The sequence below is a fragment of the Pristiophorus japonicus genome, chromosome 1 (genome assembly GCF_044704955.1).
Source record: "Pristiophorus japonicus isolate sPriJap1 chromosome 1, sPriJap1.hap1, whole genome shotgun sequence".
Taxonomy (NCBI): domain Eukaryota; kingdom Metazoa; phylum Chordata; class Chondrichthyes; family Pristiophoridae; genus Pristiophorus; species Pristiophorus japonicus.
Window position 1 is genome coordinate 59,166,879 of NC_091977.1, and position 21,406 is coordinate 59,188,284.

Below are 21,406 nucleotides of genomic sequence, written 5' to 3' on the forward strand. Positions count from 1 at the left end.
CTCTATCCTGTGCTTCTCCTTCATGGTGATGCCCATAGGAAATGTCATACATGCTCCTGAGAAGCTTCCATTGTGACTAAGGGTGGGACCCAAAATTTCCCAGTTGTCTGGAGCTGTTGGAAGCGGGTGCAGGTATCTGTAGGCAGCAATGCAAAAAAAGATTTCCCAGCTGCAGAAATTGCTATCCAAACACTTCTTTGAGTATATTCAAGACAGAGATCGATAGATGTTTGGATATTAAGGGAATCAAGGGATATGGGGATAGTGCAGGAAAGTGGAGTTGAGGTAGAAGATTAGCCATGATCTTATTGAATGGCAGAGCAGGCTCGAGGGGCCGAATGGCCTACTCCTGTTCCTAATTCATATGTTCTTAGTCAGATACTCCTCACTTCCTCCTGCATCAGCTGATCCTGGTAGCTGCTGCTCCTCATATATTGACTACAAGTTACACAGAATGCATTAGATGTGTAAAACCTGGGGCTCTGCCCCTCCTTTTCACATCTGCAAATGAGGTCAGTCAAGACTCGGCGGGCAGATCCAAAAAGTGCAAGGAAACCTAGAAGTGTAATGGTAGAAATTGGCCAGAAATGGCTTGCATCCAAATTTTCTGCTTTTTAAAAAAAAAAAAAAATTCCTGTACCAACAATTATGCATCACTAATGTGCTGAAAACGAGTGCTAGAACTGTAGAAGAGGCTCGTCTGATTCAGTAAAATCTTAATGTGTTGGGAGACTGAGCTCATGAAAGGAAAATGATGTATAACTTAGATAAGTACAGTGTTATGCATGTGGGCAGGGCAAATGCTCAACATTCATACACCCTCCAGGAAAAGGCATTAAAGGTGGTGAGATAGAAAGAGATTTGGGCATTCTAGTGCATACATCATTAAAGGTACATGAGCAATGCCGTGCAGCAATAACTAGAGCAAATAGGGTGTTGGGGTGTATCCATAGGACAATTGATTATAAGACGAGGTGTACTGTTTTGTCCTTGTACAAGACCTTAGTCAGGCCGCACTTGGAATACTGTGTCTAGTTTTGGTCTCCTCACATGGTGGGTGAAATTGAGACTCTGGAAAGGGTGCAGAAGAGGGCCACTAGATTAATTCCAAGTCTAAAGCATCTTAGTTATCAAGATAGGTTAAAAGAGTTGGGACTCTTTACCTTAGAGCAGCGTAGACTTAGGGGGATATGATTGAGATTTATAAGATAATGAAGGGAATAGATAGTGTTCCAGCTGACCGTTTATTTCAATTAAATAGGTTAGGCAGGGGGCACAAATTTAAGTTGTATAAGGCTAGATCTAGGTTAAATATCAGGAGGTGGTTCTTTTCACAGAGAATAGTAGACCTCTGGAACAAGCTGCCCTTTCATGTGGTGGATGCAGACTCACTGAATTCCTTCAAGCAAAAGCTGGATTTGTTTCTGGCTACAGCAGAGATCACCTCTTACAGAAGGTAGGTAGTGCAAGGAATTTAATGGCCAGGGTGATCGCCTGGACTAGTTTTGATCGCCTAGATGGGTCGGAGAGGAATTTCCCAGATTTTTTTCCCCCCAAATTGGCCAGGGGTTTGTGTTCTGTTTTTTTGCCTCTCCCAGGAGATCACATGGCTTCGGGTGGGGTGGAGTGTATAAATTGCGATGCACAAGGTATCGCAATTGTGTGGGACAGACTTGATGGATCAGATGGTCTTTACCTGTCCGTCATTTTTTGTATGTTCGTAGAATATTTACCAACAAGGCTTGTTTAAGAAAAAGAGCGCGTGTGTGTGGAATTTTTATATTTTTTGGTTAGACTAAGAATTAGAAAGCAATTGTTTATCTAAACAGATTTATTTATGCAGTTATGGTACCTTTTTATCTGCAGTGGTAAGAAAATTATTTTATCTTCTAGGAACGAATCCCCCAAAAAAGTTTACTTCGGTGATTCTGCAATGATCTCTTAAACCTTTAACCAAAGTCGATATGTTGATATGTGTACCTCTCCTCTGCTTCCAAACCTCAGCAACCCCCTTGCAGCACTGTAGTCTCTCCGAGTTCTGACTTGATTTCTAGGCTATTGTACAGTGTACACTTCCTGTAACGATTTTCCAGTCACTCCTTTTTGCATTGGATTTTTTTATAATGCTCTTGTCATACTAAAATGTTCATCCTGGTTTTTAGAACTATTTCTTACACTTAACTCTGGATCATTCTTGCGTGATTTACTTCTCCAGCAGTCAAAAAAGGTACCTGAATGCCCTGGTAACTTTTCTGCAGAGGATTTAAAAGCAACAACAGGGTAGAGCTCCAAAGATCTATCCTTGGTCCCCTCTTATTTCTCATCTATTTGCTGCCTCTCAACAATATCATCTGAAAACACATCAGATTCCACATGTATGCTGACAACGCCCAGCTCTGCTTCACCACCACCTCTCTCGACCGCTCCACTGCCTCCGATTTGTCATGCTGTTTGTCCGACATCCAGTATTGGGTGAGCAGAAATTTCCTCCAATTAAATATCGGGAAGGCTGAAGTCATTGTCTTCAGTACCCGCCATAAACTCTGCTCTCTAGCCACTGACTCCATCCCTTTCCCTGGTCACTGAAGCTGAACTGTGTGCAATCAGCGTCCTATTTGATCCTGAGCTGACCTTCTGGCCACATCCTTTCCATCACCAAGACTGCCGACTTCCACCTCCGTAATATCGCTCGTCTCCACAAACAACAGTTTAATAATGACCAGATAATTATTTTAGCAATGTTCATTGAGGGATGAATGTTGGCCAGGACACTGGGGATAATGCCCCTGCTCCTCTTCGAAACAGAACCATGGGATCTTTTACGTCCACCTGAGAGAGTAGTTGGGGCCTCAGTTTAACGTCTCGTCCAAAAAATGGCACCTCTGACTGTGCACCACTCCCTCAGTACTGCACCGAAGTACCAGCCTAGATTTAGGTGCTCAAGTGTCTGGAGTGGGACTTGAACCCACAACCTTCTGATTCAGAGGCGAGTGTGCTATCCACTGAGCAGTGACTTCCCAATATAAGGGGTCCGAGTGTTTATTGACTTCCAAGATAGACTTTAGCAGCAACAACTTGCATTTATATAGCACCTTTAGTATAGTAAAATGTCGCAAGGTGCTTCACAGAAGCAATATCAAACAAAATTTGACATCAAGCCACAGAGAGATATTAGGTCACGTGATCAAAAACTTAGTCAAAGTGGTAGCTTTTAATGAGTGACTTGAAGAAGACGAGAGAGGCAGAGGTTTAGGGAGGAAATTCCAGGGCTTAGGGCCTAGGCAACTGAAGGCACTGCTGCCAATGATGGAGCGATGAAGATCGGGGATGCGCAAGAGGCCAGAATTGGAGAAGCGCAGAGATCTGAGGGTTGTAGGGCTTGCAGAGATAGAGAGGGGTGAGGCCTTGGAGAGATTTGAACACAAGGATGAGAATTTTATGAACGAGGGTTGCTGGTCTGGGAGCTAATGTAGGTCAGCAAGCACATGGGTGATGGGTGCACAGGGCTTGGTGCGAGTTCAGATATGGGCAGTGGAGTTTTGGATGAGCTATGCTTTCAGCACCTGCCAGTTTATAATGGGAACTCAAAATTATTTTTTAAGTAAACTGATATTTGTAACTGGTGTATATTTATTCATCTGCAGAAGCCAAATAATTCATTGCTTCTGGGAAGATGTCGCAAATCACTTTGCAAATTCTTTCACTGCAGATGTGCACTCCTCTTTCGACCACTGTCATAGAATCATAGAAATTTACAACACGGAAGGAGGCCATTTCGACCCATCGTGTCTGCGCCAGCCGTCCAAGAGCTATCCAGCCTAATCCCACTTTCTAGCTCTTAGTCCATAGCCCTGTAGATTACGGCACTTTAAGTGCACATCCAAGTATTTTTTAAATGTGGTGAGGCTTTCTGCCTCTACCACCCTTTCAGGCAGTGAGTTCCAGATGCCCACCACTCTCTAGGTGAAGAAATTTCCCCTCATATCGCCTCTCCTCTATACCTCCCCCCAATTACTTTAAATCTATGACCCCTGGTTGTTGACCACTGGATACAGCCTTGCAGTCACAAAAACATCCATTACCCTGCCTCTGAGCCAATTTTGGTTCCAACTTGTCACTTTGTCCTGGATCCCATGGGCTTTTACTTTCGAAGCCAGTCTGCCATGTGGGACTGTACCAAAGCTTTGCTAAAATCCATATGCACTACATCATATCCACTGCTCTCATCGACCCTCCTGGTTACCTCCTCTCAAAATTCAATCAAGTTAGTCAGACACGACCTTCCCTTAACAAATCCATGCTGACTGTCCTTGATTAATCCATGTCTTTCCAAATGAATCATGTCCGTCAGGATTTTTTCCAATAATTTTCCCACCACTGAGGTTAGGCTGACTGGCTTGTAATTACTCGGTCTATCTCTTTTTAAACAAAGGTTCATCAGCAGTCCTCCAGTCCTCTGGCACTACACCTGTAGCCAGAGAGGACTGGAAAATGATGGTCAAAGCATCTGTTATTTCCTCTTTTGCTTCTCCTAACGGTCTGGGATACATTTCATCTGGGCCTGGGGATTTATCCACTTTAAAAGCTCCCTTAATACTTCCTCTCTTACTATGTTTATCTCATCTAATATTTCACACTCCTCCCTCATTGCAAAGTCTGCATCGCCCCTCTCCTTTGTGAAAACAGATGCAAAGTATTCCTTAAGAATCATACCCACGTCTTCTGCCTGTACACACAGATTTCCTTGATGACCTCTAATATGCCCCATTCTTTCTAGTTATCCTCTTGCTCTTAATATATTTGTAAAACATATTTGGGTTTCCCCTGATTTTACTTGCCAATATTCTTTCATGGTCTCTCTTTGCTTTCCTGATATATTTTTAATTGCACCCCTGCACTTCTTATGCTCTAGAGTTTCTGCATATTGAGTTCTCGGTATCTGTCATAAGTTTACCTTTTTTTCTTTATCTTACCCTGTATGTCCCTTGACATCCAGGGGGCTCTAGATTTGTTAGCCCCACCCTTTTTCTTTAAGGGAACATACTTGCTCTGTGCCCTCAGGATCTCCTTGAATGCCTCCCGCTGCTCTGAAATTGATCATCTCTGTCTCACTCTGAACAAGCTCACAGGAATTATAAATGATACAATAGCACATGGTTCCTGTCTGTAATGCTTTGATGTCACTTTCTGATTTACTGAAATGGAAAAAGAAAATCATAAACCTGAACTACCCAGACTCGCCTGTAACTTCAGACTTCTGGAAATCTATCAAGTGTAAAACTCAAACAATGCAATCACTTTTTAAAAAAAAAAAGGAAAATCCTTTCAGCTACCAATTTAATTCTCGGTAACTGAAATCTTTAATCCCTAAAAATGTTTGCAATGCTATAAAGGTGTATTGTACACAACTAAACTTTATTAAGTTGTCTCTTGTATCTTTGAGCACCATCATCAAGGTTTTACTGTTTGTCCCACGTCAGCCGTTCTTTGAATGCAATTCCCTGGGGACTGCAGTCAGAACAGAGCATTTCCCAGCCTATGTCAAAACAATTCTCTATAGCTTGAAGCCTCTCTTTCCTTATGCTGTAAAAATATTTCTAAGTTTTATTTTTCAAATTATTTGAAGCTGGGCCATACATTTTAGCAGCTTTATTCAGGTAAAGTTTCATATTCAAACTATGAAGTCCTTAATTTTTATTTTAATGAGAATGCCTGTGTGCCAGAATTCTTCCAGTATATTGGCAATGTCAGGTCCTTTATTGAAACATTTGTGAACTCATCCCTTGGGCCTAAGAAGGGGAATATATTGGGAAAGCCTGTGTGCCAGAATTCTTACAGTATTGCTGGTGTGTGCCAGAATTTTTGCAGTATATTGAGAAAGTCTGTCTACCAGAATTCTTGCAGTATATTGGGAAAGCATGATTTGGACACAAATCTGATGGTAACAAATGATTAACTTTTGGTCTTTAACAGAGGTAAGCAATGCTTTAGGAAAATTCTGGATTTTTCATGATTGAAAGCAAGACTGACCATTGTGAGTCAGCCACAAAAAGCTACAGAATGAATTTTAAAAGCTTTCTTCAAATGAGGATTCAGATTTTTATTGTCAAATGATTTATTTTTACTTCAGGGATGAAACTTGGCTCAAAGAGAAAAATCATGTTTTTTCTCTTTTTTATATCTCTTCCAAACAAAAAACCCAAATTAATTGAATTTTGAAAGTTTTTGATGTAAACGTAATGGGTTTTATTACTATTATCTGTGTTTTGTTAATATTTAGCAAATGTAGACATTCTGATTAATCACAGCTGTTATGTATCTAGCTGTGAGTGAAAATGCTCTGCTCCCCACAAGCTACGCATGGCCCAGCTCCGAACTATTTATTTCCTGAGTGTCAACTGTTCCCAATGCCCACACTCCAAACTGCTGACTTCACCCCTCAACTGCTCCCAAATTTTTGCCCCCACCAATTACTATCCTCCAGTATTCACTTGTCCTGTACTACACCAATTCTTCCAAATAATCATTGTGTACCCCATCTTGACTGTTCACTGTCTCTTTGTTACTTACTTCTCTATCCCAGGTACTCACTATCCCCAAATCCTCACTACTTTCTTCTGCCAATTGCTCACAGCTAATCACTACTCACAATTACTCTCTTCTCACCCTCTCCTTAGAAACCCAGCACCTTTCTCCAAATAGCTCTGTTCAACACCACAATATATCCATTCCCTTATAACCATCTTACCATCTGCAACACCACAGGAGATATATTAAAATTAGTACTTCTGCACGTATAATTATCACACACACGTAAGGAATCTTGAGGAAAGCATTTCTTCTTGGATTTTTTGGTTTGGTGCATTAAATGTAGTGAAGGTTTTACGTTTTTAAAATGCTATGAAATAAGTAAATAGCTTGACGCTGTTGTGGCTGCTTGATGTGCATAACACTATTCGAGGAAGGCTCTTGGAGCATTACAATAGCCTTTAACTAATTTTTATTGTGTCTTCTGCCTCTGCTATTCCCTCTTTTGGTTCTCTCAACAGCCTGCGATACATTTAATCTGGGCCTGGGGATTTATTCACTTTCAAAGCTGCTAAGCCCCTTAATACCTCCTGTCTCACTATGTTTATGGGAGGGTTAATGAGACAGGGTTGATTAGCAATCTCATAGTAAAGAATCCTCTGGGGCAGAGTGATCATAATATAGAATTTCACATTACGTTTCAGAGTGACTTGCCTAACTCCGAAACTATAGTCTTAAACTTAAATAAAGTCAATTACATAGGTATGAAGTTGGCTGATAGATTGCAAACATAGATTAAAAGGTATGGCAATAGATAAGCAGTGACTAGCATTTAAATAAATATTTTGTTATTCTCAACAAAAATACATTCCATTGAGAAACAAAAGCTACAGGAAAAGTGACCCTTCCTAGCTAACTAAAGAAGCTAAGGATAGCATTAGATTGAAAGAAGCTTATAATGTTGCGAAGAATAGTACTAAGCCGAAGGATTGGGAGTGTTTCAGAAACCAGCAAAGGATGATGAACAAATTGATAAAAAGAGGAGAAAATAAACTGAGAAAACTAGCAAGAAATATAAAAACAGATTGTAAGAGCATCTACATGTATGTAAAAAGGAAGAGAGTAGCAAAAGTAAACATTGGTCCCATAGAGACTGAGGCATGAGAAATTATTATGAAGAATAAGGAAATAGCAGAAATGTTAAAAAAATATTTTGTATCTGTCTTAGAAAATAGGTGCAGGAGTAGGCCATTCGGCCCTTCGAGCCTGCACCACCATTCAATAAGATCATGGCTGATCTTTCACCTCAGTACCCCTTTCTTGCTTTCTCTCCATACCCCCTGATCCCTTTAACCGTAAGGGCCACATCTAACTCCCTCTTGAATACATCTAACGAACTGGCATCAACAACTCTGTGCAGTAGAGAATTCCACAGGTTAACAACTCTGAGTGAAGAAGTTTCTCCTCTTCTCGGTCCTAAGTGGCTTGCCCCTTATTCTGGACTTCCCCAACATCCGGAACATTCTTCCTGTATCTAACCTGTCCAGGCCCGTCAGAATTTTATGTTTTTATGAGATCTCCTCTCATTCTTCTAAACTCCAGTGAATACAGGCCCAGTCGATCCAGTCTCTCCTCATATGTCAGTCCTGCCATCCCGGGAATCAGTCTGGTGAACCTTCGTTGCACTCCCTCAATAGCAAGAACATTCTTCCTCAGATTAGGAGACCAAAACTGAACACAATATTCCAGGTGAGGCCTCACTAAGGCCCTGTACAACTGCAGTAAGACCGCCCTGCTCCTATACTCAAATCCCCTAGCTATGAAGATCAACATACCATTTGCCTTCTTCACCGCCTGCTGTACCTGCATGCCAGCTTTCAATGACTGATGTACCATGTCACCCAGGACTCGTTGCACCTCCCCTTTTCTTAATCTGCCGCCATTCAGATAATATTCTGCCTTAATGTTTTTGCTCCCAAAGTGGATAACCTCACATTTATCCCCATTATACTGCATCTGCCATGCATTTGCCCACTCACCTAACCTGTCCAAGTCATCCTGCAGCCTCTTAGCGTCCTCCTCACAGCTCACACCGCCACCCAGCTTAGTGTCATCTGTAAACTTGGAGATATTACACTTGGAGATATGGAACACTTGCCTTTATTAGTAGAGGCGTGGAATATAAGAGCAAGGAGGTTATGCTTGAACTGCATAAAACACTGGTTAGGCCGCAGCTGGAGTACTGCGTGCAGTTCTGGTCACGACATTACAGGAAAGATATGATTGCACTGGAAAGGGTGCAGAGAAGGTTTACACGAATGTTGCCTGGTCTGGAGAATTTTGGCTGTGAGGGAACATTGGAGATGCTGGGGCTGTTTTCTTTAGAACTGAGGAGGCTAAGGGGAGACCTGATTGAGGTGTATAAAATTATGAGAGGCCTGGATAGAGTGGATAGGAAGGACCTGTTTCCCTTGGCAGAGGGTTCAACAACCAGGGGGCTTGGATTTAAAGTAATTTGCAGGGAGGTTTAGAGGAGATATGAGGGGAAATTTCTTCACCTAGAGGACGGTAGGGGTCTGGAACTCACTGCTTGAAAGGGTGGTAGAGCCAGAAAGCCTCACGACATTTAAAAAATACTTAGATGTGCACTTAAAGTGCCGTAACCTACATGGCTATGGACCAAGAGCTGGAAAGTGGGATTAGGCTGGATAGCTCTTGGTCGGGCAGCGCGGACACAATGGGCCGAAATGGCCTCCTTCCGTGCTGTAAATTTCTATGGTCTTATTAAATGCCACAGCAGGACTGAGGGGCTGTAGGGCCTACTACTGCTCCTATTTCTTATGTTCTTAAAATTAAAATGAACTAAGTAGAGGATACCAACATTAAAGAGATGCAAATTACATTAAATAAAAATCTGGTATATGTAAATAATTGAATAATAAGTATAAGTAAGAGGATAATAACCGAAAAACATACATATAACATAAGTCGATAGACCTTTAAGCAAAATAATGAGACAGCTGAGACCCGTTACCTGCAATTCTTGTGGCATGTGAGTACTCCCAAGACGCTTCATGTGTCCAAAATAACCACGTATGCAGGAAGTGTCTCCAGTAACTTGAACTCAAGCTCAGGGTTTCTGAACTTGCAAATAGCTGGAGTCACTGCAGTGCACACAGGAGACTGAGAATTTCCTAGAGCGCTCGTTTCAGGAGGTGGTCACCCCACAGCTACAGAGAGTTCAGGAGGCAAGTAAGTGGATGGCCATCTGGCAGGGTATGAAGAGGCAGGCAGTGCAGGAATTCCCTGGATGTATGGTACTCTCAAACCGGTTTTCAGTGAGGGTGACGACACCACAGGGAAGCGCAGTCAAGAGCACATCCATGGCACCATGGGGAAAATGACTGCACAGGAAGGCACAGCAAAGTGTAGAAATGCAATGGTCATGGGAAATTCAATAGTCAGGGGAATAGATAGGCATTTCTGCAATCGATGTGAGTCCCACACGGTGTATTGCCTCCTTGGTGCCAGGGTAAAGGACATCACAGAGAGGGTGCAGAATATTTTGAGGTGGGGGGGGGGAAGAGGGTCAGCCAAAAGTCATGATCCATGTGGGAACCAAGGACATAGGAAGGAAAAGGGTTGATGTCCGGCAGTAGAGTTTCAGGAGCTTGGGAGGAATTTAAAGGGCAGCATCTCAAAGGTAGTAATCTCTCAATTATTCCCAGTGCCACACGCTAGCGAGTAGAAGAATAGTATAAGAATCCAGGTTAATGCGTGGCTGGAGAAATGATGCATGAGGGAGGACCTCCGATTCCTGGGGTATTGGGACCTGTTTAAGGTGGACGGGTTGCACCTCAACAGAACTGGGGACAGGAAGGTCAAATAGTGCTGTGGAGAAGGGTGGTAAGCGTGGAAATTATGGAGACTGACCACAATCTTCCAATCCTCCATAGATACGGGGGTGGTGCCAGAGGACTGGAGGATTGCAAATAGGGATAAACCCGGCAACTACAGGCCAGTCAGCCTATGTTGGTGGTGGGGAAACTTTTAGAGACAATAATCCGCGACAAAATTCATTGGCATCTGGAAAAGTATGGGTTAATAAATGAAAGTAAGCACAGATTTGTTAAAGGCAAATCATGTTTGATTAACTTGATTGAGTTCTTTGATGAAGTAACGTAGTTGGTTGATGAGTGTAGCGTGGTTGATGTGCATATGGACTTTCAAGAGACATTTGACAAAGTACCACATAATAGACTTGTTACCAAAATTAAAGCCCATACAATTAGCATGGAAATAAAATTGGCTAAGGAGCAAAAAGCAATTGAACGGTTGCTTTTCCAGACTGGAGGGAAGTACACAGTGGTGTTTCCAGGGGTCAATATTAGGACCACGACTCTTTTTAATATATATTAATGACCTGGACTTGGGTATGCAGGGCATAAGTTCAAAGTTTGCAGATGACACAAACTTGGAAATGCAGTAAACAATGTGGAGGATAGCAACTGACTTCAGGAGGGCATAGACAGGCTGATGAATTTAACACAGGAAAGAGTGAAGTAATATCTTTCGGTAAGAAAATTGAGGAGAGACAATATGAACTAAATGGTGCAGGAACAGAGAGACCTGGAGAAATCTTTTGAAGTGGCAAGACAAGTGAGAAGGATGTTAAAAAAGCGAATGGGATCCTTGGCTGTATTAATAGAGGCATAGGGGCTAAAGTTCAGGGTCTCAGTAAGACCCATTACTGCCCGTTTACGGCGGCCATGCGGCAGAATCCTGCAACTGCCACTTTGTGATCAACTGGCTGCCCCGGTGTGTTGTGAATTCTCTGGTTCTGGGTGCTGAGCAGGGTTTTTTTTTAATTCGTAGCCAATCGTTCCAATTCTTTGTCAAATCACAAACGCCAGAGGTCACCTTGCACACATCAAGGATCACTCTGCGCCAATGCTCTTAGCCAAAAGGCCTAGAGCCACTGCACCGTTCCTGGAAGTACTGCAATACCAGGTTCGTGCCATGGAGGTGGATGGGTAAGGCCCCCCACACACCTCCGTGGAGGTGGATGGGTCAAGCCACCCCACCCATGTCTGGCAGGTACCCCTCCCAGCTGTGAAAACAAGAGAGGTATAAATAGAGACAGAAATACAGGCAGTGAGTCAGGTGCAGCAAAGGCCATGTAGTCATGTTTGAAACAGAAAGCTGCAAGGTAAGATTTGGTCAGACGCTGGAGAATGCAGGAGGATAGTTAGGGGTTATTTTATTTAGGTCATGGAAAACAACGCTGGGAAAGCATAGTGTGTTATTACGCAAAGACAAGCTGTACCAATTAAGCTGTACAACCAATTACTTCCAATCATAATTTGCTCTGTATAATTACTTGCTGTGAAATATAGCAAGTCAATGTATGGCCTTGTCTTACCAGGTGTTTTCTCGGTCTGCCTTTGAGAAAATTGGAGAGGCAGATGCAAAAGACACAAATATCCAGTTCAGCTCACAAGGGGTACTGTTATTGCACCACCTGTGTTACATTATTAGCTATTTGGCAGTACTAGTATGCCAATAAATGTAAGATGCTCAGATGTTTACAGGAGTGACTGCTGTATCCAAGAGAATATCTCAGACAAGATCCTCAACTGGTAACACAAGGTGCAGTACCTCCACTGGTGGAGATTGTATTGCGGTGTGATACGGTTATATGGGCAGCTTCCATTATAAATACGGTCACAGGAATTTATAATGCAAATAAATTGGCAGGAAGTGCATGCAGACCCAAGACTTTTAATATGTTGTTTACAGATAGATTTAACACATTCTCCCAACCTTAATCATCATCTTGCAGGACTTATACAGATTGAGTTTACATTTTGAAACATCTTGGTTTTTCTTCTAACATTGGCGAATCCCTTTTATAGCATGGCGACCAAATCTGTACACAGTATTCTGTGGTCTGTCCAGTGCGGCCTCAAGATTGCTCCATCGGATATGTACTGCAGTTTGCTATATACCCTTGCATTTTTTTTTAACTATCCTAATTACTTAACTACGCTGTCTAGATATTACACTAGGTGAGTCCAAAATTAATCATAGTGCTTTCTGAGTCACCTTATATTAATAATATTCTGTTCATATTACACATATGTCTCAAGTTATTTTGCCCGATTTGCAGCAGTTTGCATTTGTCAATATAAAATTTGTCATCTGTATACCCATTTTTGTAAATATTCAAATAACTTGGATTCTCAAACCAGCTGCAAGATTGTCAGATTAGTCGATAAAACTAAAATAGGCAGTGAAGGCACAACTTTGCAGGTGGATGTTAATACGTTATGCAAATAAGCAAACAGATGACATGACATTTTAGAACACTCGGCATGTGCTCCCAGGCTGGTGAAACGCCTTTTCCAGCATTGTTTATTATCTTTTACCAAATTTGTACATAGTTCTGACAAAAAGTTATACCTGAAATGTTAACATGTCTCTTTTTACAAATGCTAACTGTCAATTTTTACTTTTGTTTCAAATTTCCATCGTTTTGTTTCTTTTTTCTTATTCATAGAATTTTTAGAAACAGAACTTTATCAAAAGCTTCTGAAAATGAAGCAACCTAAACTACATAATTGTCTCCTTCAATCTGTAAGATCCTCAAAATTGTTCCGGAGATTTATTCACTATGATCTTCGCCCTTCTTAAACCATGTTCACTATTTCTTATAAACATAAGAAATAGGAGCAGGAGTAGGCCATTTGGCCCCTCGAGCCTGCTCGGTCATTCAATAAGATCATGGCTGATCTGATCCTGGCCTCAACTCCACTTCCCTGCCCGCTCCCCATATCCCTTGACACCCTTCTGTAAGACACCCACTATTTAGTTCATGTTCTGGGTTTGATCCCACAATATGTAGGAAATACAAATACTACATCCTACACAGAATCCTAGTATTTGCATTATATAGGAAATGTGAATGTTAAATCCTTTACAGCAACTCAATTCACAGAATATCACACACTATCGCAAAAACCAGATCATAAAAAAATGTGAATGTTAAATCACAAGTAGGAGACCAATACAAAAGCAACATGGTAATGTTGAACATTATAGGACCTTAGACCACAGTTGAAGTTTTGTATCCAGTTTGGATACTTTTAAGTTACTGATGTGCCATAGTATTTCTTTTTAAACTAGTGTCTTTTTTATTTCAGATTCAGTGGGGAGCATGTTCTCTGGTACTAACGGGCAATATCATCATCTTTGCAACCATTCTGGGATTTTTTGTTGTTTTTGGCACGAACGATGACTTCAGCTGGCAGCAGTGGTGAGAGGTGCACATGCTGAAAGGAGAATGTGCCGCACTGTAGAATCCATCCGCAAACAAACTGTGCAATAATGTCAACTACTGTTCAACACCAGAGGTGACTGAGTCATTATTTTTTCCAGACATTTGTCAGTCTACACAAATGTACATTTGTAAGAGACTGCATCCATTTTTGTTAGCCTAAACATTATCTACACATCAAGACGCAGAGTTTGATTTCACAATCCCTATTGCTGCAACATTGATAATTATTTTCAAAGAAATGGGCAAAACTAACTGCAACTTTGTAGGAAACATTATTGTGGGAAACACTATTGAAGAATCAACTGTTTGCTTTGATTTGCTATTTTTTTCTGTTAGTTTTGACTTGAAGCTTTTATAAACTAACAAATGAGATCTATTCTGTTTAAATCAAAGTATTTATCGCCTTTTGTGTTCCACTTTACACAAAAAATGGCTCTTTGTGTACAGTAAGATTTTAGTGATGTATTATAAAGTTGGGTCCAGTATTATAATTGAGCTTTACTGTGTTCATTTTTATGTAATAGATCAGTATAAGGTCAGAAAAGTGAAATTTGTGCATTGTGATGTCTTTACAATTAGTGGATAATTTATTTTTGTCTTGCTGCCGCTTTCAACATATTTATAAAAGTAAGAGTTGATCTAAGTGTCCAGTAAAGCTGCAGATATATATATTTTTTAATTGTACTCAGTTCATTGATATTTGTGAGACTTGTGTTCACATCTTAAATCTCTTGTGTTGCTGTGTTTTAATGTGCCCTGAAATCATTAGTTTTTTAGTAAAATTCTGAGAACATAAATGTCTGGACAGGAAAAGGCCATCTGTCGAAGTCCACGCTTCTAGTACCCTAACTGAATCTCCAAAGCCAATCCACTAGTACCTGAACTTGCTCATCCCTCCAGTACACCCCTCTTGGCCAGTTCCTCTAATCTCCCATCAAAGCCCATCCCTCTTGGTTACCTAGCTCATCAAAGTATGTTCCTCTAATACCCAAACTTTATTTCAACATCCATGTGTATTTTGAATGTCCCTACTTGTCTGACTCTTCTAAACCTGATGGGCAGGTTATTCCAAGCATTTCTCCCTCTGGGTAAACACACTCTTCCTTAAATCTATTCTAAATTTACTTTTCATTAATTTAAATTTATATTCCCTAGTCCTACTCCCTGTCTTACTTTTTAGGTTTCTGTTCATACCATTTAATATTTTAGATACTTTGACATCTCCCATTAACTGCCTTCCTTTTAGTCTGTAGGGTTTAGCGTTTGACCTTTCCCCATAACTCAATCTCTTTACATTTAGGATCAGTCTACCTTTTCCAAAGAATGTCCATCTCTGTTGTGATGTGTCGACCAAAACGAACCACAGATTCCAAATATGGTCTGAACAGTGCAACGAAGGAGGGTGGAGAATCAGTTTAAGCTCTCAACTAAAGTTGAAGCAGAAAATTTCAAAAAAGCTATTATGATTCATTTTTAACAAAGGTCTGATTTTACTGAACCAATTTTTTTTGTTCCATGCGCTTATACACTGTGATTCAAATTCTGTGTCCTATGTTGATACCAGTGTGTCCTGGGGTTGGAAAGGTGATGGAATGGGTTAATCCACAGTGCTGTCATATCTCTCCGCTGAGAATATATGAAGCATCTCAACAATCACTTTGTAAAAGAAAATCATAGAATGTCTGAGATGGTTTCAACAAAAGCTATAATATTAATCTGCAGTGAAGCAAGGTATGGTCATCCCTCAAAATATAATCAAAGCAACCCTTATAGATTTTATTAGGATTGAAAAAAATATTTAACTGCTGATACTTGAGAACTTCGGAAATACACTGAAGCTTTATTCAACTCAATTTTGTGAAATGTAATTTTTATTCAGAAAATATTTTTGAACCTAATTAACTTAATGCACCTACCCTGAGAAATAAGCATTTATTTACAAGTTTGCAGAATCCAGGTAAACTGGAAAGCAGATATTTTTAAATCTACCTGCATGAGATTATATTGAATTAGAACTGAAATATCTGCCACTGTGTCATTACAAATGTAATCGATTTGTGTCAGACCTGGAAATACATTACTTTTACGCAGTGATGTTAACCTCAAATTTCCATTTAAAGTCTTTTGAAACTCTGTATTAACGTATTTATTACAAAAAATTGCTTCTATTACATGGGATAAACCTGTATATTATCAGAACTCATGGCAGTGTTTAACAATTTTTCTATTTAATTATTACAAGCATCCTTGTAAATTCAATAATTTAACACGACACAAATTTTCTGTAGGTTTGCTGTTGGAATTCCCTGTAGCTGTAACTGGTACTTTATCCCCTGTAATTGGGGCTGGGTGTTTTAACCCCTGTAGCTGTGACTGGGCGTTTCATCGCCTGTAGCTGTGACTGGGTGTTTCATCGCCTGCAGCTGTGACTGGGTGTTTCATCGCCTGCAGCTGTGACTGGGTGTTTCATCGCCTGTAGCTGTGACTGGGTGTTTCATCGCCTGTAGCTGTGACTGGGTGTTTCATTTCATTTTAAAATTCTCTTCCTTGTTTTCAAATCCCTCCATGGCCTCGCCCCTCCCTATCTACAGGAACCGTAGCATAGTAGTTAAGCTATGGCACTAGGAATTTAGAAGCCTGGACTAACAATCAGGAGACTTGAGTTCAAATCAGCTAGGGATTTTAAATTCAGTTAATTAAATAAATTTGGAATAAAAAGTGTAGTGTAAGTAGGCACCTTTAATAATGACTCCACGAGGCAGGATATGATACTTAAACTGTGCAGACCTGTAGTCCTTTATTTGCAGCTCCTGAGTGACGACAACAAGCTGTGAGTTCCCTTTTATACTGGGTTACTTGCCGTGTGCAGGCAACCCCTAGGTCTCCAGCAACAGCACCCTCTGGTGTGTGCAGTATAAGGATACATTCAATGTGGCATAACAGTGTTACAGACATCACACAGTAAACAGGCATGCATGCACAACAAAAAGCTCGTGTCAGTAATGGTGACCAAGAAACTACTGGATTGTCGTTAAAACCCATCTGGTTCGCTAATGTCCTTCACCTGGTCTGGCCTATATGGGACACCAGACCCACAACAATGTGGTTTTGCCCTCTAATTGCCACTCAGTTGTAACAAATTGCTACAAGAAACAAAAAGAATAAAACCGGACAGACCACCCGGCATTGACCTCGCCACCCGCTTCACAAGAACACAAAATAGGAGCAGGAGTAGGCCATTTGACCTCTCGAACCTGCTCCGCCATTTAATAAGATCATGGCTGATCTGATCATGGAGTCAGCTCCACTTCCCTGCCTGCTCCCCATAACCCTTTATTCCCTTATTGCTCAAAAATCGGTCTATCTCTGCCTTAAATATATTTAATGACCCAGGTTCACAGCTCTCTGGGGCAGAGAATTCCACAGATTTACAACCCTCTGAGAAGAAATTCCTCCTCATCTCAGTTTTAAATGGGCAGCCCCTTATTCTGAGAATATGCCCCCCAGTTTTAGTTTCCCCCATGAATGGAAATTTACTCTGCATCCAACTTGTCTAGCCCTCTCATTATCTTTATTGTTTCGATAAGATCATCTCTCATTCTTCTGAATTCCAATGAGTATAAACCCAACGTATCTTAATAAGTTAACCCCCTCATCTCCGAAATCAACCTAGTGAACCTTCTATGAACAGCCTCCAATGCAAGTATATCCTTCCTTAAATACGGAGACCAAAACTGCTGCAGTACTCCAGTTGTGGCCTCACCAATACCCAGCACAGTTGTAGCAGGATATCTCTGCTTTTATACTCTATCCCCTTGCAATAAAGGCAAACATTCCATTTGCCTTCCTGATTACTTACTGTACCTGCATGCTAACTTTTTGTGTTTCATGCACAAGGACCCCCAGGTCCCTCTGTACTGAAGCACTTTGCAATTTTTCTCCATTTAAATTATAATCTGCTTTTGTATTTTTTCTGCCAAAGTGGATGACCTCACATTTTCCTACATTATACTCCATCTGCTAAATTTTTGCCCACTCACTTAGCCTGTCTATATCCCTTTGCAGATTTTTTGTATCCTCCTCACAATTTGCTTTTCCACGCATCTTTGTATCATCAGCAAACTTGGTTACTTTACACTCAGACACTTCGGACACGACAATGGCACACTCAGCCCAGTCGACCCTGCAAAGTCCTCTTTACTAACATATGGGGACTTGTGCCAAAATTGGGAGAGCTGTTTCCCTGACATAGTCATGCTCGCACTCATTTCCACCAATATCCCAGACTCCTCCATCACTATCCCTGAGTATCTCCTGTCCCAAGGGAAGGACAGACACACTATTGATGGCGGCACAGTGGTGGGTATGTCCTGTCCCACCACCAGCACAGACTCACTAAGGATGGCGACACAGTGGTACACAGTCAGGAGGGAGTGGCGCTGGGAGTCCTCAACATTGACTCCAGACCCCATTAAGTTTCATGGCTTCAGGTCAAGCATAGGCAAGGAAACCTCCTGCTGATTGCCACCAACTGCCGTCCTTAAACTGATGAATCAATACTCCTCCATATTGAACATCACTTGGAAGAAGCACTGAGAGCTGCAAGGGCACAGAATGTATTCTGGCTGGGGGACTTAAATGTCCATTACCAAGAAGGCTCGGTAGCACTACTACTGATCGTGCTGGCAGGTCCTGATGGACATAGCTGCCAGACTGGGCCTGCGGCAGGTGGTGAGAGAACTAACACGAGGGGAAAAACCTACTTGACCTCATCCTTACTAATCTACCTGTCGGAGATGAATCTGTCCATGACTAGCATTGGCAGCAGTGATTACCGACCAGTCCTTGTGCAGACAAATTCCCTTCACACCGAGGATACCCTCCAGCCTGTTGTGTGGCACTACCACCGTGCTAAATGGGTTGATTCAGAACAGTTCGCGCAGCGCAAAACTGGGCGTCTATGAGGCGCTGTGGGCCATCAGCAACAACAGAATTGTATTGCACCACAATCTGTACATCATGTGCCCGGCATAGCACTCACTTGACCATTACCATCAAGTCAGGGGACCAACCCTGGTTCAATGAGGAGTGCAGAAGAGCATGCCAGGAGCAGCACCAGCTGTAGCTAAAAATAAGGTACCATCCTGGAGAAGCTGCAACACAGGACTATAACTCTTTTGGGGTGGGAACAAAATAAATGTTAGATCAAGTGCCCCCCGATCTGGGGGCCACTGCAGACACTTAACTGCCCCTTTATTTTTTTTAATGTTTTTTTTTTGGGGGGGGCATTAAAACCATATATTTTACAAGTGCCCCCTATAAAAAGGGGAGGACACTAAAACCGGCAATTAAAACAAATTAAACTTTAAAACATATAAAATCAAATTAAAATTTGGTTGCCAGGGGTAACGATGCACTCCAGTCCCTCCGGCGCCCACCTCTCGCGACACAGGACTACATGCATGCTAAACAGCAGAAGCAGCATGCAATAAACAAAGCTAAGCGATCCCACAATCAATGGATCAGATCAAAGCTCTGCAGTCCTGCCACATCCAACTGTGAATAGTGGTGGACAATTAAACAACTAACGGGGGGAGGAGGCTCCATGAATATCCCCATCCTTAATGATGGAGGAGGCCAGCACGAAGTGCAAAAGACAAGGCTGAAGCGGGGTGGTTCTGATTAGCCCGTGCCCTGGGGGCGGGGCAGGTGGTGGTGTTTCTGATTAGCCTCTCCCCCCACCCGGGGATTGGTGTTTCTGAATAGACCCTCCCCTGGGGGGGGGGGGGGTTCTGATTAGCCCCTCCCCTGGGGGGTGGTTCTGATTAGCCCTGCCCTGGGTGGGTGGTGGTGTTTCTGATTAGCCTCTCCCCCTGGGATTGGTGGTTCTGATTAGACCCTCCCCCTGGGGGGTGGTTCTGATTAGCCCCTCCCCCAGGGGGGTTCTGATTAGCCCCTGGGGGAAGGGGGTGGTTCTGATTAGCCCCTCCCCTGGGGGGGGGTGGTTCTGATTAGCCCCTCCCCTGGGGGGGTGGTTCTGATTAGCCCCTCCACTGGGGGTGGGTGGTGGTGTTTCTGATTAGCCTCTCCCCCCACCCAGGGATTGGTGTTTCTGAATAGACCCTCCCCCTGGGTGGTTCTGATTAGCCCCTCCCCTGGGGGGGGGGTGGTTCTGATTAGCCCCTCCCCGGAGGGGGGGGGTGGTTCTGATTAGCCCCTCCCCTGGGGGGGTGGTTCTGATTAGCCCCTCCCCTGGGGGGGGGGGTTCTGATTAGCCTCTCCGCTGGGGGTGGGTGGTGGTGTTTCTGATTAGCCTCTCCCCCCGGGGATTGGTGTTCCTGATTAGCCCCCCGGGGATTGGTGTTTCTGAATAGACCCTCCCCCCGGGGGTTCTGATAAGCCCCTCCCATGGGGGGGGTTGGTCGATCGCTTCTCGGCCCTGCTCCGGCCCCGGGTGAGGATTTCCGGGCGGGTGGCGAAGCAGAGAGTGCGGGCGTTCAAAGCTGGTCAGGCAGTCAAATCCTCCGTGGTGGGGTCCGGGCGGGGCGGCCGGCCGGCCTGCGGCGGCCATGGGCAAGAACGTGGCGACGGGCTCGCCGATGCGCGGGCTTCATGCGACGTGCCTGATGCTGATGGTGCTGAGCGGCCTGCACCTCAGCCTCGTCCTGCTCTACTACCTGGACATGCATGTCTACACCGCGCAGCTGATGCAGCGATTCCTCGAGCCCGAGAGCCCCGCCACATCGGCGGCCCCCAGCACCACCACATCCCAGCCGCTTCAGCCGTGCCCGGAGACATCGCCGCACCTCGGTAAGTGAGCCTGGGTTGGGAGGGAGAGGAACTGTAGGGAACGGGACTGGGTATAAATATATTCTGCCTCTGAAGACCTCTCCACAACAGGACCACCAGCCCTTGTGACTGAGGAGTATTAAGTCAGTAAATTATCGAATTAAAATTATATCCCAGAAACAAGACTGTTCGCCCAACCAGTTCATATTGCTGCTTATTCTTCACTCTTAACTTCTTCAGTGTTGTTGGAGCTGCAGTTTTTTTTTAAATTTCAAAATATACTTTTTTCATATAAAAATGTGCACACTATATTCGAAAGCAGTTCAGTACATTTGGATGCGGTCAGCAATTCCATACATTACATTTGGATGCTGACTGTAGTTCCGTTCAATACATTTCTTTACTTTACATTTCAAGGTATGATTCATACAATCCAGAATACATTGTGGTACGTTCATCAAGTTACATTACATACGGTGCACAGTGAGGGTACAGTTACATTTGTTTCCAACATGCATTACGCAACAGAACTTGGAGTTGCAGTGATCCAGGCAAGTGGACACTATTCCATAACACCCCTGACTTGTGCCTTGTAGGCAGTGGAGAGGCTTTTGGGGAGTCAGGTGGTGAGCCACTCATAAAGGAAAAAAAGAAAGACTTGCATTTATATAGCGCCTTTCATGACCACCGGACGTCTCAAAGCACTTTACAGCTAATTAAGTACTTTTGGAGTGCAGTCAATGTTGTAAT

The 21,406-nt window shown here is 42.8% G+C and overlaps 2 protein-coding genes across 5 annotated transcripts in view; both read left to right on the plus strand.

The window, feature by feature from the left end:
• The window catches only part of LOC139280018 (leptin receptor overlapping transcript-like 1), a 38,317-nt gene extending 22,360 nt beyond the window's left edge, over positions 1 to 15,957 (plus strand). Inside the window, exon 4 of the mRNA XM_070899484.1 lies at positions 13,731 to 15,957. Within this exon, the coding sequence (XP_070755585.1) occupies positions 13,731 to 13,847 (117 nt within the window). The 3' untranslated portion in view covers positions 13,848 to 15,957. The remainder of the gene's footprint in view (positions 1 to 13,730) is intronic.
• A 4,327-nt stretch (positions 15,958 to 20,284) lies between these two features.
• The window catches only part of LOC139263987 (beta-1,4-galactosyltransferase 1-like), a 75,075-nt gene continuing 73,953 nt past the window's right edge, over positions 20,285 to 21,406 (plus strand). For all 4 annotated transcript variants that reach the window (XM_070880087.1, XM_070880094.1, XM_070880089.1 and 1 more), the window contains exon 1: positions 20,285 to 20,677. In XM_070880087.1, coding sequence (XP_070736188.1) covers positions 20,437 to 20,677 — 241 coding nt within the window. In that variant the 5' untranslated portion in view covers positions 20,285 to 20,436. The remainder of the gene's footprint in view (positions 20,678 to 21,406) is intronic.